The sequence below is a fragment of the Seriola dumerili genome, unplaced genomic scaffold (assembly GCF_002260705.1).
Source record: "Seriola dumerili isolate Sdu_G_001 unplaced genomic scaffold, Sdu_1.0 BDQW01001124.1, whole genome shotgun sequence".
NCBI classification, from domain to species: domain Eukaryota; kingdom Metazoa; phylum Chordata; class Actinopteri; order Carangiformes; family Carangidae; genus Seriola; species Seriola dumerili.
Window position 1 is genome coordinate 461,054 of NW_019175379.1, and position 14,681 is coordinate 475,734.

The 14,681-nt window shown below is 42.3% G+C and overlaps 1 protein-coding gene across 2 annotated transcripts in view; it reads left to right on the forward strand.

The window, feature by feature from the left end:
• Nucleotides 1-14,681, forward strand: part of LOC111237823 (sodium/hydrogen exchanger 9-like) — a 64,889-nt gene that overhangs the window by 14,532 nt on the left and 35,676 nt on the right. For both annotated transcript variants that reach the window (XR_002665790.1, XM_022767082.1), the window contains exons 7-12: nucleotides 2,332-2,470; nucleotides 3,489-3,594; nucleotides 6,700-6,788; nucleotides 8,139-8,252; nucleotides 11,528-11,639; nucleotides 12,639-12,792. Coding sequence is in view for 1 of the 2 variants with exons in the window: in XM_022767082.1 (XP_022622803.1) it covers nucleotides 2,332-2,470; nucleotides 3,489-3,594; nucleotides 6,700-6,788; nucleotides 8,139-8,252; nucleotides 11,528-11,639; nucleotides 12,639-12,792 (714 nt within the window). In the remaining variant the exon portion in view is untranslated. The remainder of the gene's footprint in view (nucleotides 1-2,331; nucleotides 2,471-3,488; nucleotides 3,595-6,699; nucleotides 6,789-8,138; nucleotides 8,253-11,527; nucleotides 11,640-12,638; nucleotides 12,793-14,681) is intronic.

Here is a 14,681-nt window from a genome sequence, read left to right on the forward strand (position 1 = left end):
CGCTTCAGGATTTTTCTTTGCCCTCGGAATCTACCGTATTTCTAGGTTTAATTGTGTGGGAGCTCACTGTTTTCCGGTTGGCATTATGGAGGTGGATGTGTGGGGGAGGGAAAGCTGGATGGATGCTGCCAGCTTTAAGGAAAGGGTGTGAATGGCAAAACAGCACGAGTGCCTCAGATGCTATGCAGTGGACTGCGTAAGAGAGTTGCCCCTGGCACTGTCAGCATCTCATTAAGGTACTCAGTGGAGAGACTCACTGCCAGAGTAGAGACACACTCCCAGCAAAACAAACTCGGCTAACACAGCTACTGTCATATTCAGACCAAGTGCAGCATAAAATAATTGAAAGCGTAATGAAGTAGTCATGCCTTCTCCATGCATTTCAATTGCTTCATTGTTTTCCCTCCACTTTTTCCACTTTCTCCAGTGCAGCTCTCAAATATGCATGTTTGCCCTGCTCACACACACTGCAGTCACTGTCTGCTCTGTTTACACAATGCTAGTGAACAAAGCAAGTGAACTAGACGTGCTAACAGATGGTAAGATGGGGAGCAGAGAGATGGAAATGGGAGAGGGTAAGGAACTCACATAGGTTCACATTCATGGCCGGGCAGGCAGATGAACAAATGAAGGTGGAAAGGAGTTGACAGGGATAAGATATGTGTCCGTATTTGTATTTTCTATTCACAAAGACTGACACATCACATGTACGGTACCTGCACACTCTGACATCTCCTTCTCCAATCGCACAAATGGGCCCAGACAGGCAGGCAGATGGAGAGAAAAGGAGGCGGGTGTGGAGATTGCTGTTCACGCCGTGGCTGCTAACTCTGTGTACATTGAAGCGCGGAGGAGGGAGCCTGCGCGTCTTCCCAGACAAACAGTCAGATAGTACTGTGTTTGTTCCTGGAGTGGCGTGACCGGCCTTCGTGCCATCTCCTGTCACTTGACTGGCTCGCTAGCCTGCCGGTCGCCCTGGCCCCACACACAAAGCCGGCCCTTATTAGTGAGCCACGCGGGGTCCTGGCACTGGAATTTTAACAAGCTCCGGGAGCAGCTCAACCTTACGCTGATGTGCCCTCTCACAGGCACTAAACTTCCTGCTCCAGCAGCCCTGACGCAGCCACTATTCAACCAGGTCCTGTGTTGACATCTTGAAGAATTTTGACTTGGAATTAGCAGCACCAGATGTCTGGAGATACAGTTTCACAGAGGGTCATGGAGAACAAGTGACTAGTCGCCAAATTTAATGTGCTAACACAACTGGAGTCTTTATTTTCATGGAGGGCATAATAGATTTTCCCTTTTTCAGCTTGCTGAGCTCATTAGCAACAGCATGATTGATTCTTCCCCTTTTGCTATGGAGATTAAGGCATGTTGTGGCGCGTACTAGCTCATTTCAACCTGACACCATGAAAAGTGGAGATGCATTATGGGTTCATTTGTCAACAGTTTGGTAGACATTTTTTTGACACCGTAAGGATCTTTTCATGTTAGCTGGATTATTGCAACTTTTCTGGGTTCCCCTGGCTATCAGAAGCTGTGCCAGCTCACATGAAGGAAGCTTAAACGCCAAACGCCACTTTCACATTGCTTTTGCTGACTCAAAGGTTTGACATTCATTTAAAGCAGTCAAAGTCCAAAGGCAGTACATGGGAGGGTCTATGGTGGGTTAAGAAATACTGTCATTCCACAAAGGCAGCCAGCTCCATCAGCCACTCACTCATGGCTGCCTGCCTCTGCTTGCTTCACCTCAGGCCCTCTCTCTTTCTTTCCCTCCTTCCCAATTTTTCTCTCCCTCTCTCCTCCCTGTGAGGCCTCTTTTGCACTCAATGACTGGCATGTTGAAGTCCCCTTTCCCCCCCACAAAGTAAATATTTATAGCAGTGTGAAAAGCACAATGCTGCTGTCTTTGTGAACATCAATAGTATTTCCCCCGTTTCCCTCTAACTACTAGGAGACGTCTCAGAGGCAAATAATTCAGAATGGATTGTTTTTCAGGAAAGGATTTAACTTCTAAAGGAGGCCATGTATTCTTAGGAATGACTCCAATAAATTGCATTTAAAGGCTTTGCTCAGCATATTAAACATGTGAATTTATGCTCACTGCTCCAGACTGGTTTACGCCAGGAACCTAGTGGGCCGTATTTCTGATGACAGCATTTCTCTTAGAGCCATAAACAACAAAATGTTGTTGATTTAATGTTTCAGTGTCAGTAACACTCATATTTACTTCTGTTGTAATTGTGCTATTGGCTTCTTTTTTTTTTTTTTTCAATAGAAATTTGCCTCTCTTTCATTTTTGAGTATGTGGTGTTATTTTTCTTGTAGTGCCATCAACACCTACAGCCAGATGGGGGCAGGACACACCTTCAACCCCCCTGCCTTTCTCCACTCTGTTGGTTATTTTCTGGGAGTGCTTGCCGGCTCCCTCCTCCTGGGTTTCATATTCACAGTCATAACAGCCCTCATATCCTTTCATTCCCACCCCAAAGTCAATTATCACCTCACCATCCGCTGCAATCTATCCACTTCCTCAACTTGGTAATTGCTTCTCTAACAAACCCCCCTACTGTACCACCTTTATCAACAAAAGCAATGCGGCTAAATCTTAAATGCTCCTGCGACATTAATGGTCACAGAGAGGTCGTCAATCAAGCCAATGGCCTCTGATGAAGTTTCGACTTGCGCTGTTGTCCAGCATTTCTCTCTGATCTTCTAGTAATTAGACTTTAGGATGAAAAATGAGAATGTGTCATGGGAGGTTTGGAGCACAGCTTAGCTCTTATTTACAGTGACTAATCTTTGGGTGCGGGCAAAGTACAAAGTGAGCATTTATTAGATTTTGCTGATGCCAACCGTAGCAACATCCTGCTCTTTGTGCTGTCTCTTCAAACATTAATGTCTTAAAGAGATCCGGTTTGACATACATTTGCTCAGTTATTTTTTTAATTACTTACTATACCTGCTCTGGATGATTACAGATGGAAACAATCAGACTTAGAAATGTGTTTTCATTATTGTAAGCCAGCAGGGTGTTAAGGGGGGTTGGGAATGCAGAGCAGTAAACTGCCTTAAAACATAATACTTACAGTATGTATACCTGCTCAGCTTCACTTTCTGTGTGACTATCACAAAAGTAGAACTTCTAGTCCTGTGTTGTTCTGGATGGAACACTGTAAAGACTTACTATATATACTTTGAGGGCAAGAGTGGGATGTGGACTTTGTTGGAGAACTCGCAGAAAGGATCTCATTAAGACCCATTGGAATACTCTACATGGCGAATCCCCTCTTCTGCAGTTGCTATTTGTTTGCAGCACTGCAGTGCTTCTCTGCCCGCAGGCTGTTGCACTGGAGTGTCCATGTGGTCTGCTCCGACTGCCATAAATTTGTATTGCATTTGCCATATCGACCATGTATTAGCCTGATGCAATGTGTGAAATACTGTATGATTATCTTCTTGTATATCTTTAACTCTCTTTCCACCTCACCAAATTCACACGACTGCATGAGAGCCCACTGGTGGAAACATCAGTCCTCTTCCTTCTGTCCTGGAGCAGTTTTCTCTCAGCTGAAGCCAGTGGACTGTCAGGTGAGTGCTATATGGCTTATATGTCATTTGTGTGTGTGTGTGTGTGTGTGTGTGTGTGTGTGTGTGTGTGTGTGTGTGTGTGTGGCCAAATGGTATGGTGTTCTAGCTGGCTGGGAGGTCAGACAGAATACAAATCCTGTTAGTGAACCGCTGCCCTTTTCCCCTCAGGCATTCCTTCTCAACTGCATGAACTGACTCGCTTACTGCTCCTCAGCATCAGTGACACAAGCAGCTGTTTGATTGGCAAGCTCTGTTGCTTTCAAGGCATCTGTGACCACTTGCACTCCACAAACCTGGAAATGATGTGTGCACATTCTCGGTTGTCCAGACATGACCATCTGCGCAATTCCTCACTCAAAAACAGATTAAATGTTCTTTTCAGCCAACTCACACCTCCTGTACATTTGAAGAAAGCCTGTTCCTTACATACACACACACACACACACATACCTTACCCTCTGAGAGTCCTTGGCATTACAGGGAGTCAATAATGTTTAGATAAGAAAGTATTAAGCCATCTCTTCTCTACTTGGGAAATGCAGTTACCAATCCCATTCTGGGCTCAACAGCAATAACTCATTTTAAAATGGTGTCTGCCCTCCTGTGTCTGAGCATGTTTGCACCTTTAGTTTGGAGATGGCCCCACAGATAGCAGCAACGTGTAATAGTGTTTTTGCCCTAGATGTTTGCACAGCCTTCCTGGAAAGTCAAGAAGTGCTCAGGTCACATGTGAAAATAGATACAGCATGATCTGCTTCACAATTCCTGCCATTGATTTCTTTATTCCACACCAAGGGCCGGTTTTTATTTCTTTCTTATTCTCTTACTTATTGTCTTGTTATTTTTTCACGTAATTGATTCACAGTATCTGAAATAACAAGTAGCTTGGGGTGGTGAAGAAAACCTTGCTTAGTTGTTGGAGCAATCTACTTCTTCTTCGATCAGACATAGGCTCTGAAATATGCATGTAGTGTACATATGCACACTTAAGTGTTGTTGTTCCTCCTGCCCTGATTGTGTCAGAGGAATTCCACTCATTCAGCTGATGTTGTAGAGCTTGCTCTGACTTGGCAGCACTCCCTGTGGCCTGTGGAGGAGGAGAAGACGGTTTTAATGAAATAACTTGACCTTTGTCTATTGGACCCAGATGCCCTGTCTATAAAGTACACCACTCTGAATGCTGCCCAGTGTGGGAGGCAAACAGCAGCAAAACCTTGGGCAGTGATTCTCAATACTATCCAATACTAAAGCCTTGGGTATTTTTAGCAGAGGTGCAACTTTGTGCTGTGTTACCGGGGCTTATAGTGAAATACTTCATTTTGACTTTAAACCTGCAGTGTTATAAAACCAATTTTCATGCTGATGTTTGGTCACAGTAATCTAAAAATGAGTCCTGTTGCAATCTTCTATATTCTTGGTACAAAATTGGACCCGACAAAAATAATCTGCGGAATGCTTCTCTTTTCAACGGTCTTTAAAGGTCCGTCTGGGGTGAAGCAGCACCTCATACACAGGGACCCAGAGAGCGATGGGAGTACTCCCTGGTGTCCTTTGGTAACCGAGGCTCTTTCAGTCTCAGTTAATTGCTGGAGTTTAGTGAGGGTGTGTCTAATGACCCTCAGCCTCACAGGGAGCCCTGTTATCATTAATCTTATGCCCCTCACAACTGCTCATTATGGGATGTATCTCATCTGTTGCCAAGTGCCCGGTGCGGAAGAGCCTTTATGTGGATGGTGGATGATGTGTTACCTCTGTCTGTGTTATGTAAACCAAGGAGGAGGATGTTGCCCTAAACCAAATGGAACCAAAACAAGATCTGCCATGCTGGCATGCTCCATTAGACTTTGTTACACAGTGCTGGAAAGGACATTGTGAGCAGGGATTACTGGAGCTAGCATAATGCAGGTACAGGTCAGCATCCAGGCGGATGGTGAAGAGAGAGAGAGAGTAATGGACTGGTTTCACTTACCAGGCAGAATCACAGGTGCTATCTTTTCTCTGCTGCCATATTTATTACTGCCAGCTCTGTCCCATCACAGTAATTTCGCATTTTGCCATCATCTGTGATTCTGTCTCAAAGCAGAGGGAGCAAAAATGTGAAATTGAATTTCTGCAACAAAGCAAGCATGTCCTGTGAGGCTGCAACCCACCTTTTCATGCTATGCGTTTCAGATTCCAGCACTCTGGTCCAGCCAAACTCCTCTGTACAAGCAGGGCCCCTAATCAATCCCTCCACCCTGTTTCCCGTCTCTGTGGAGCTGCCTTTCTTTGCATTTCTTTCCCGTCTGTACTTTGCTTGTCATTTGTTTCCCTTCTGTTAATTTCTGCTCCTCTGCATCTGGCGCGATCTATTGCGACGATGTCATTGTTTAGCATTTATTATTTCCACAGCTTCATATCCCTGGAGTAGAAAAACAAGTAAAGTTTTGGGCCAGAAACATGAGGATGCTTAAGTTGGGTTGGACAGCACATTTTGATTAAGTTGTTTATACAGATGGAATTCACTGGAACCAGGACAATGGGTGGATACAGGGTTGGGCTGGTGTGATCTAATGTCACATACTTCTTGGTCAAATGCAGAAGTAGCTGCAGACAGGAGGATTCACTTGGACCCCATGGGCCTTTGGGACAATGCACACATGCATTGTTCTGCTGATCATCATTTCCAGGTTTAATTTAAAAATCATGTTTTTGGAGTAAACTGGAAGTCAGTTGCTTTGATTTTAAAATTCGTCTGCAGTCTGACAAAGTCTCTTTTCACAAATCTTTTTCCAATGATGTTAAAACCTCCTGCAGCTCATTCTCATCATTGGAAGCCCCACTGCTCTGTGTTAAACAGCACACAAACATACATTCTTGCAGCCTGATTACATAATATGCGCATGTATAAGCTATTTCGCATATTTTGTACTAATCAGATACAGCACATTGTTTAACTCCCTGCTGTGTATAGAACAGTCGGCTAGGAATTTTTATTCACAAAATATTGATGCTCACATTTACAACAAACACGTCATGGATGTTTAAGACCTGATTAGCCATTTTGCTGGTCTGCTTTCTGATTTCCTTTGTAAATTCACTTGCATGTTTTCTTATCTTTTTCAGGTATTGTGGCAGTGCTGTTTTGTGGCTTGAGCCAGGCAAGATACACAATTCATAATTTATCCTCTGAGGGCAGGGCCAGGACCAAGCAGGTAGGATTATGGAGGATGATTGAGCACTATTCCACTGATGTTTGTTGTCTGTTTTGAACAGTATTTTTCAGTCTCCTCACTTTGTTCACATTGCCTTTTGATGCCAATGTTTGTGTCCTGCGTGCCGTGCGCAAGCAATCATTAATTGCCATTAGTGGTCTGGTTGTCCAGTGGGTGTCTGTGTGGGAGGTTAGTCTCCAGCTATCTGCTTAAAAGGCAGAGCACAGATGGAGGCCAGCCCACTGTCATACTGTACCGGCAAGCTTCACAGAGGAGCAAATAAATCAGAAGTACACACATATACTCATCTACGCATTTATTATTCATTATCGGTGCCACAGTGCAGCTAACTGTTTATCACAGAAAAACCTTTTAAAAGGCGATGCAGCACAGTTGAAGCCTTTGCCTACAAAGTGAATTGGCTATGTAGTAGCCAATGAATGTGTATGGTGCAGTATGTTTACTTGGCAGAATGCCTTTATCTACATTTTTATGATTTATACATGCAGCTGCAGCTCAAAGGGAAAGACAAAGTGATTTAGCGTATACAGACACTGGTTGAATAACTAGTAGGAGAAATATTTCCCTCTGTGGCATCTCTTGTCCTTGTGATATGTGGCTCTTAAGGGAAAAGGTACACTAATTCAATTAGACCAAAGCAAAGCTGGTTTAAGTGATAGAAACAGAAACTAATAAATCATTTATTAAATCATAACATCTGCTCTAATGTAATCCAGACACAACATAAGGCCCTTAATTAATATTTGATTTCTTATCCAGAAATACTTCATAAAATTGTTTCCGATTCTATTTATATCTACAGTAAATGACACCCAAGCTCTCTATTATGTCCTGCATCATTACAGGAAGTGTAGGACTGAGCTAAAGTGTTGTAAAATTCCTCCACTATGAAGTATCATGAGAAACAAAACAAAAATCTTTTTAAGTCCAGTCATTCTTTACATGTGTATCCACAAACGACCTGTGTGTAATAAACATTTTTAGCAAGACAGTGATGACAGAAACGCATCTGGTGCTAAATACACCCACATTATGTCATCCAGATGTAAATGTTTGCAGTTGCTACCTCGAAGGATCGAGGAATAACATCAACGCTGGATCTGTCATGTTTGTACAAATCTAAGCCTGTTTACCCGTTTCCGATCTGAGTCCTTCACTTTCACCCCCTGCACACACACACACACACACACACACACACACACACACACACACACACACACACACACACACACACACACACACACACATTCACACACCCTCCACCCTGAACTCCTCATCTCGAATGACCTTCTCTCTCATGATCCTCTCAATCCCTTTCATAATTTGCAGCTCTTTGAAGTCTTCAACTTCCTCGGGGAGATTTTCATCTTCAGCTACATGGGATATGTATTGTTGATGTTTCCTCACCATGTCTTCAAAGCCCTCTTCATTTCTGGAGCATTTGTATCCTTTTCTGCTACATAATGGAGCATCTTCACTCCCTACTGTGCAGCCTCAAGAACCCACTCAGACCCCACAAATGGTGCCCTGTTCTGATTTGCTCTGTCCCCTCTACCTTCAGTCATAATTTCTATCTGCACAGTCATCAGTCACTTACTTGACCAGAGTGGCATTCCTGTTTTCTGCCTTGCCTCTGTGTTGCTGCAGTGCAGTGATTCCCTCAGTCAGTCTCTTAAATTGTGCAGGTTTGATCTGGTGAGCTCTGCAAATGCCATTCAGCCGGTCTCAAATGATCACCATCTCCGCAGATTAAGATGCTGCAGTGCAGCGTTTGTTCTAAAGAACGCCCATGAAACACAAATTTAAATAGGTCTTTAATTATTGTTGCCGCTGCTTGTTTTCTGTTCTCTAGCAAAGCTCTGTGGAATAAAGATGTTTGCCTGTTTGAAATAAGCTTACAGTACTTTAATTTGTAGTGGATTAAGCACCATATCCCTGTTGAGGTTGAAGATTAAATCTTATTAGCTCTAGAAACTCAAGTGAAAGAGGTCTGTGCTGTTGGTTAGATGGTATTCCCATCTTGTTAAAGGAAAAATCTGCTCTAAAATGCTTTTAACATTGTAAATGGCTGTTAGTGATGCATATTTACTTACTTAGCAATGCAAGATATTGGTTAGTGGTGTTTTTTTCTTTTTTTTCTTTTCCCCAGCAACTGAACAGACGGTAATGATGAGTCGCTTCATCAATTAGTCAATCGAAAATTTCCAGACAGTGATTTTAAAAATCAATTGACAGTTTAAGCCATTTATCAATATAAAATAGCAGAACCATTGTTTGTTCCAGCTTCCCAAATGTGAGGATTTGCTGCTTTTCTCCTTTTTTTTTTTTTATAATGTAAATTTAAAATATTTGGTTTTTAGATGGTTGGTTGGACAAAACAAGCAATATGAAAATGTGAGCTTTGGCTCTCGGAAATTGTGATGAGCATTTTTTTCTTTCACCAATTCCTAAACACAGATTAATCAATAATAAAATAATTAATTGCTGCCCTACTTCCAGGGCATCTACAATGTAGTTTGACAGGAGAAAAATGCACAGCTATGTAAAGCATCAACAGTAAATGTAAAGTTTTTTTGTTTTTGTTTTTTTAAAAATAGCAAAAGCTTCTGATTAGATTCATTATTTTGTACCTGGACTCAAAAACCACAGGCAGAAGTCCATCATTGGAGATGCATTAGTTTCTATTCAGGCAGCAGCCTTCCTCTGTAGACCAGAATGCATTGCAGTTACAATACAGGCTATGATATCCAAAGAGGCTAATAATAGTCCTAATAATACTCATCACATGTTAAAGTTATATTATCATAGCAGCTGTGTGATATTCACAGCTGCTGTTTTGTCTGTCAGCTTTGCTTCCTGAGGGGAAATGGAGGGCTAGTAATGGACTGCTGCCTACCCATGGTACGATTGTCCTTGCCTGAGAGCCGACATGACCATAGCGTATGCCTGAGGAGAGACTGTAGTGGCCGCACTCCAAGGAGATGTTCTTTCACAGTCCAGTGCCCAGATGGCCAGCAATTATTATTACAATCCATCTTCCATCATGGGGTCAAAAGAGCCAGAGAACGAGTCGGCTGAGCAGATTCTCTCTCCAATGCTCTTATGTTCAGTGGGAAGGTCTGCCAGTGAGACATTTTTGACTTGAGCACTTAGCCTGTTCAGCTTTGTCCTTAATTGTGCCTCAATAACAAAAACTTAGAGTGGGGGGAAAAAAAAAAAAGGTGAAGTACATCTACTGGAAGCTGACCCGGATGTACAAACAGGAATAAATGGAGGTCAAAGTCCTCTTGTATGGCGCTAAAAGTGTCTATAAAAATGAAATAACCCCAGTAATTCGACCCTGTTAATCGCTCTTTGGTTACGCAGTAGATTTTAATCACTGTAGCTTGCAGCCTTTGCCAGTGACAATGGAGATGGGCTTTATTGGAAATGAGGCTGAGATGAAAGTGCTTAATTACCTCCATTCAAATAGCCCAGAGGCCTTTGATAAAGAGAAATGACTGCTTTTGGGAGCAGGATATTGCTTTTGAAAATCCATAGGGTGCATGAGATCTAATATTGACTGCAGGGTTCGAGGGAGCTCTGTTTTAGTAATAGCCCTGTCAGACTAAGGTCCCCTGCCTAAGATATTGGTCCCTTTTATTATTCCAGGCATCATATTTAGAATTATTGTATAATAGCTAAAATCCCTTCTCCCCATGAAGCTAAAGCAGGGGTACCTGTCTGAATAGATTATTTTTATGCACTAAAATTCAAAGAGTCTAAGAAATGTGTGTTGTTTTCTTTTTAAGAGTAAAAAGCATGCCTGATCCCCTCCAGCCCGGCTTCATCTGGCCTATAGCCTTGAATTAGCTACCACTAACAAGAACCTACCTACGAGGCTGCTCTCGAGCTCGTATGAGGTTTGAAGAGTTTATATAGAGCCGCAGTAACTTCTTCTAAAAGTTACGACAAAAGGTGTTAAGTGTATCCAGAAGGGCAGCTATGTCCCTGATAATTGTACAGATATCCTCTCCCTAACTGCTGCCCAGGACACTTAGCATTCAGTCCCATCCTATGTGAAACATCAAAGTGTGTGTGGAGGGCAGAGACAGCTGGCACAGACTGATTGGCTCTGTGCCTCGGCATGGTGCCACACTGTGTTTGCATCCTAAACAGAAAATATTCAGAGAGATTTTTTTTTTTTTTTTTTTTTTCTAGTATCTCTGTGTGCGTGCATGTGCATATATGCGAGTGTATAGTAATATTCATGGCTGTGCTTTTATTGCCTGATCTCACGAAGAATTTGTACTCTTGTATTTACCATGGGATTGACTTTCATGTATTTTGTATGGAAAGGATCGAGCTATTTGAAGTCAGCCAAGGGGATTTTTTTTATTTTTTTTATTCATTTATTTATTTATTTATTTTTTTAATAAATAAAGCAAAACCTTACACTATTAAAACGTATCAGTAATTTACCTTAACCTTGACCAGTATAATTTACTCCAGACTTAATCCCAAACAGTTAAACTAGAACTCAAACAGTAACTGGTGCGTTTCTGACAAAAATCTGTCCCCAGGGCTGTTGGTTTTTCTTGTGTACTACTTTGTGGTTTTCATATAAAAAAAAAACCCATCAAATTTCCATGAGGACATGCTGACTGATAAGTGTACTTGAACCCATGAGTGTCTCTCAGTCATAAGTATTCTCCTTAATCTGTATTCAATGCATATAGCTCTCCATCTTTATTTCAAGAGCATGCAACATCTACCCTTTGTCTTTCCTGCTAAACCTTGGCCGCACAAACAAGATTCCCGCAACCTTCCAGCACTTCATGATGTTTGCAGGTACTGTTTACCAACGATCACGACACCTTTTAACATTATTCATTATGATTTTATTATTCACCTGTAGCGCCATTTTGTATGTCTGACCACATCTCTGGCTGTGACTGTGATAAATGTTGAAGTGGTGATGTTATTTCCGCAAGACCCTCAAAAATGAAAACTTTTACCCTGATTTATCCCGTGAAAGCTCTTTAATTATTCCATTCTCCTCACTGCCTGCAGCTAATGGCATTAGTGAGGATGCTGAGAGAATATGTCCCCTGTGGACGTGTGTGTGTGTGTGTGTGTGTGTGTGTGTGCGCGCGCATGAAGTCAGTAAAACAGACACAAAGACCAGCGTTGTCCCCAGGCTTTATAATAATTCACTACCCTCATTACAGAAGGTACTAATCTATATCATCCTAATGTTAAATTTCTTTTTTAACAATTCACTCTCAGCCATTTCTGTAGCTGTGTCTTGGGAGGAAGAGTACATCAAACTTTGGCCTGTGAGACTAAAGGTTGAATCTGTGGACGGTTTGATGATGCAGGAGAAAGGAATGCTTGATATGGAGTGATGTGGGGTTGTGCAGCAGCAGCATGTTTTGCTGCTTGCCTGACCCACTTTACCTCTTACATAAGGTTTCTTTTGTAAAAAGCCCTTGTCTTGCTATTTTTCAAAACTCCCCTACCACCGCCATCACCACCACCACCACCACCACCAACTCCCCCATCTGTTTCTCATGGCAGCAAAGGATTTGCTCCGGGAATTGTTTTGGCTTTAAGCGTTATGTCACCACTGTACAGCAATCTACAAGTTTGTTCTAGGACTGTTTGCTGCTCAGTAACTGCTCAATGACAGTGGTAGTCAGGGTGTAATCTGTTACCTACGGAAAGAGTTATTAACTGGATTGCTCTCCACTGCTTCTTTCAAATAATTGATTGGTAGACGGTTGTCCTGTGGTTTGATGGATGGCAGTAATCCCACTGTTTGCTCAGAAATGTCTTCTCTGCCCTCAGGTTTGAGGGGAGCCGTGGCGCTGAGCCTGGCTGTAAGAGACACATCCACAGAAGTGGGGCGCACCATCCTCACCACCTCTCTGCTGCTGGTCTGCTTCACCATCTGGGTGCTGGGTACGGCTGCCGATCCCATGCTGCGCTGTCTGGACATCAGGTTTGTGCTAACACCTCGCTGAGAAACACAGTCAGAGTGCTGCAAGTCAGACCTATCGTCCTGTCTCTCCATCTGTCAATCTCCGTCTCCCGTCATCTGTGGTTTTCTCTGTCTGTCATAACCACACAGACAGACACGGCCTAATTAGACCCTGACATTAAGCATTCAGCTCACTTTATATGCAACAGCTCTTTGTAAAGCTTTTCCTTTTGCATGTTTGAATTCTGCCTCTCCCTCCTCCCCTCGCTGCTCAGCTCTACATAGGCACTTAGCTGTGTGTGTGTGTGTGTGTGTGTCTGCTCCAGCTCTGCCCTCCATTAGTGACTTGCACAGCTGGTACACAGGGCAAAGCAGGTCTACAATAAATGTAGCTTGCCCCAGTGTACACATAAACGTGTGTATAGAAAAAGAACAGTAGCTCTATAATGAGAACAAATAGTAAGTGCTATTTTTTCCTTTTAACGCTGTGTACTATCTGTGATTCGAGGCCAGTGGGCGATAATGATTAAGGAGTGCAGAAGAGGCGTGAAGGATGCAAGGCAGTAATTAGATACTAATATTATTATAAGCGTAATCTATGGCCCAGATCACAGTGGTATAATTGACTCCCACAGTCTTTCGAGGCAGTGCTTTTGAATCTCCAGTGGCTGTCAGTGGTGTGTGTGTGTGTCTCTGTGTGTGTCTCTGTGTCTGTCAGTGAAGCGTAATGTAACTGTAAGGAAAACACCCTGACAGTGTAGAAATCAACTAAAAGGGACTGCCTCCTATTCCTAATGTTTAAAGTAACATAATAAAAAAGTAAATAATAGCATTCATGGAAAACAAAATAAAATCAAGTTCAATAAAAATGAAAATAACTCAAGAAAAGGAAATTATGGATCTCTATAAACTGCAGTGAAAGCGGAAACATAAAAAATATATAGGATTTATCCAAAAAGTGCCGACGCTGGACTATTCTTTGAAAATTAAAACGCCCTCTCCCAAAGCAACAAAACACAGACAATGAAGCAATTTGTGATGTGAAACGAAACCTGGCGCTTCTCTATTGTTAATGAATTGCAGATTCGCTTTGGTAATTCAATCTGCCAGGTTGTTTGTTTGAGCTTTTACAGCCAAATAAGCTTCATTTCATTGTGATGCTAACGTTTATGAACCAGACATAGAACCAGTATCTCTGCAAAAAAAAAAAAATCCCCCGGGGCACTGGATCTGTGTCCACAAACTCGTTCTGTGTCAGTTGAGCAGCTTAAGGAGTTTTTGCTGTGTTGTTTCTAGATCCTATCTTCGCCAAGCCTGAACTGTGTTAGAGGTCAGAGTCTGAGATTATACGCAGCAACTTCCAAATGCAGGTGAAATCTGTTTTTTGGTAGATAAATCCCTAAAGGTCAAGCAATATCAGTTGACAGTAAAACAATTTAAAACAATAATGTAGGAATATGTTTGGGAGACTTAGTGGCTGCATTTATACACTCAGTGACTCGGACCACATGAGTTCATGACCCTTTTGTCACTCGTCTTTAAATCACATGACAACTTCTTTACAAGTCTTTCTCACTAATATTAAATATGTGCAACTAATCAAGTTAAAGATTCAGCTCAAACTTGTTTTAAGATAATTAGTGTCTGATATGGTTTCGCCACAAAAAAATCTTCCACAATGATCACCGACAATGTCTGACTATGCAAACATTTTTCTTTTCCAAAGTTTTAACCACAGAGGAACTTTCCCCCCCTTCAGGAAATAAATGTGTGTCAAAGTCTGCGCCTGCATCATTCTCTGCAGGGAAGGTTAAACATCCAAGTAACATTTGTGAAATCCAGATTGGTAGATAGAAAATTGGGACATCAGCTTTTCTCCAGCAGAGATCAGCCCACTTGAAATCGATGAG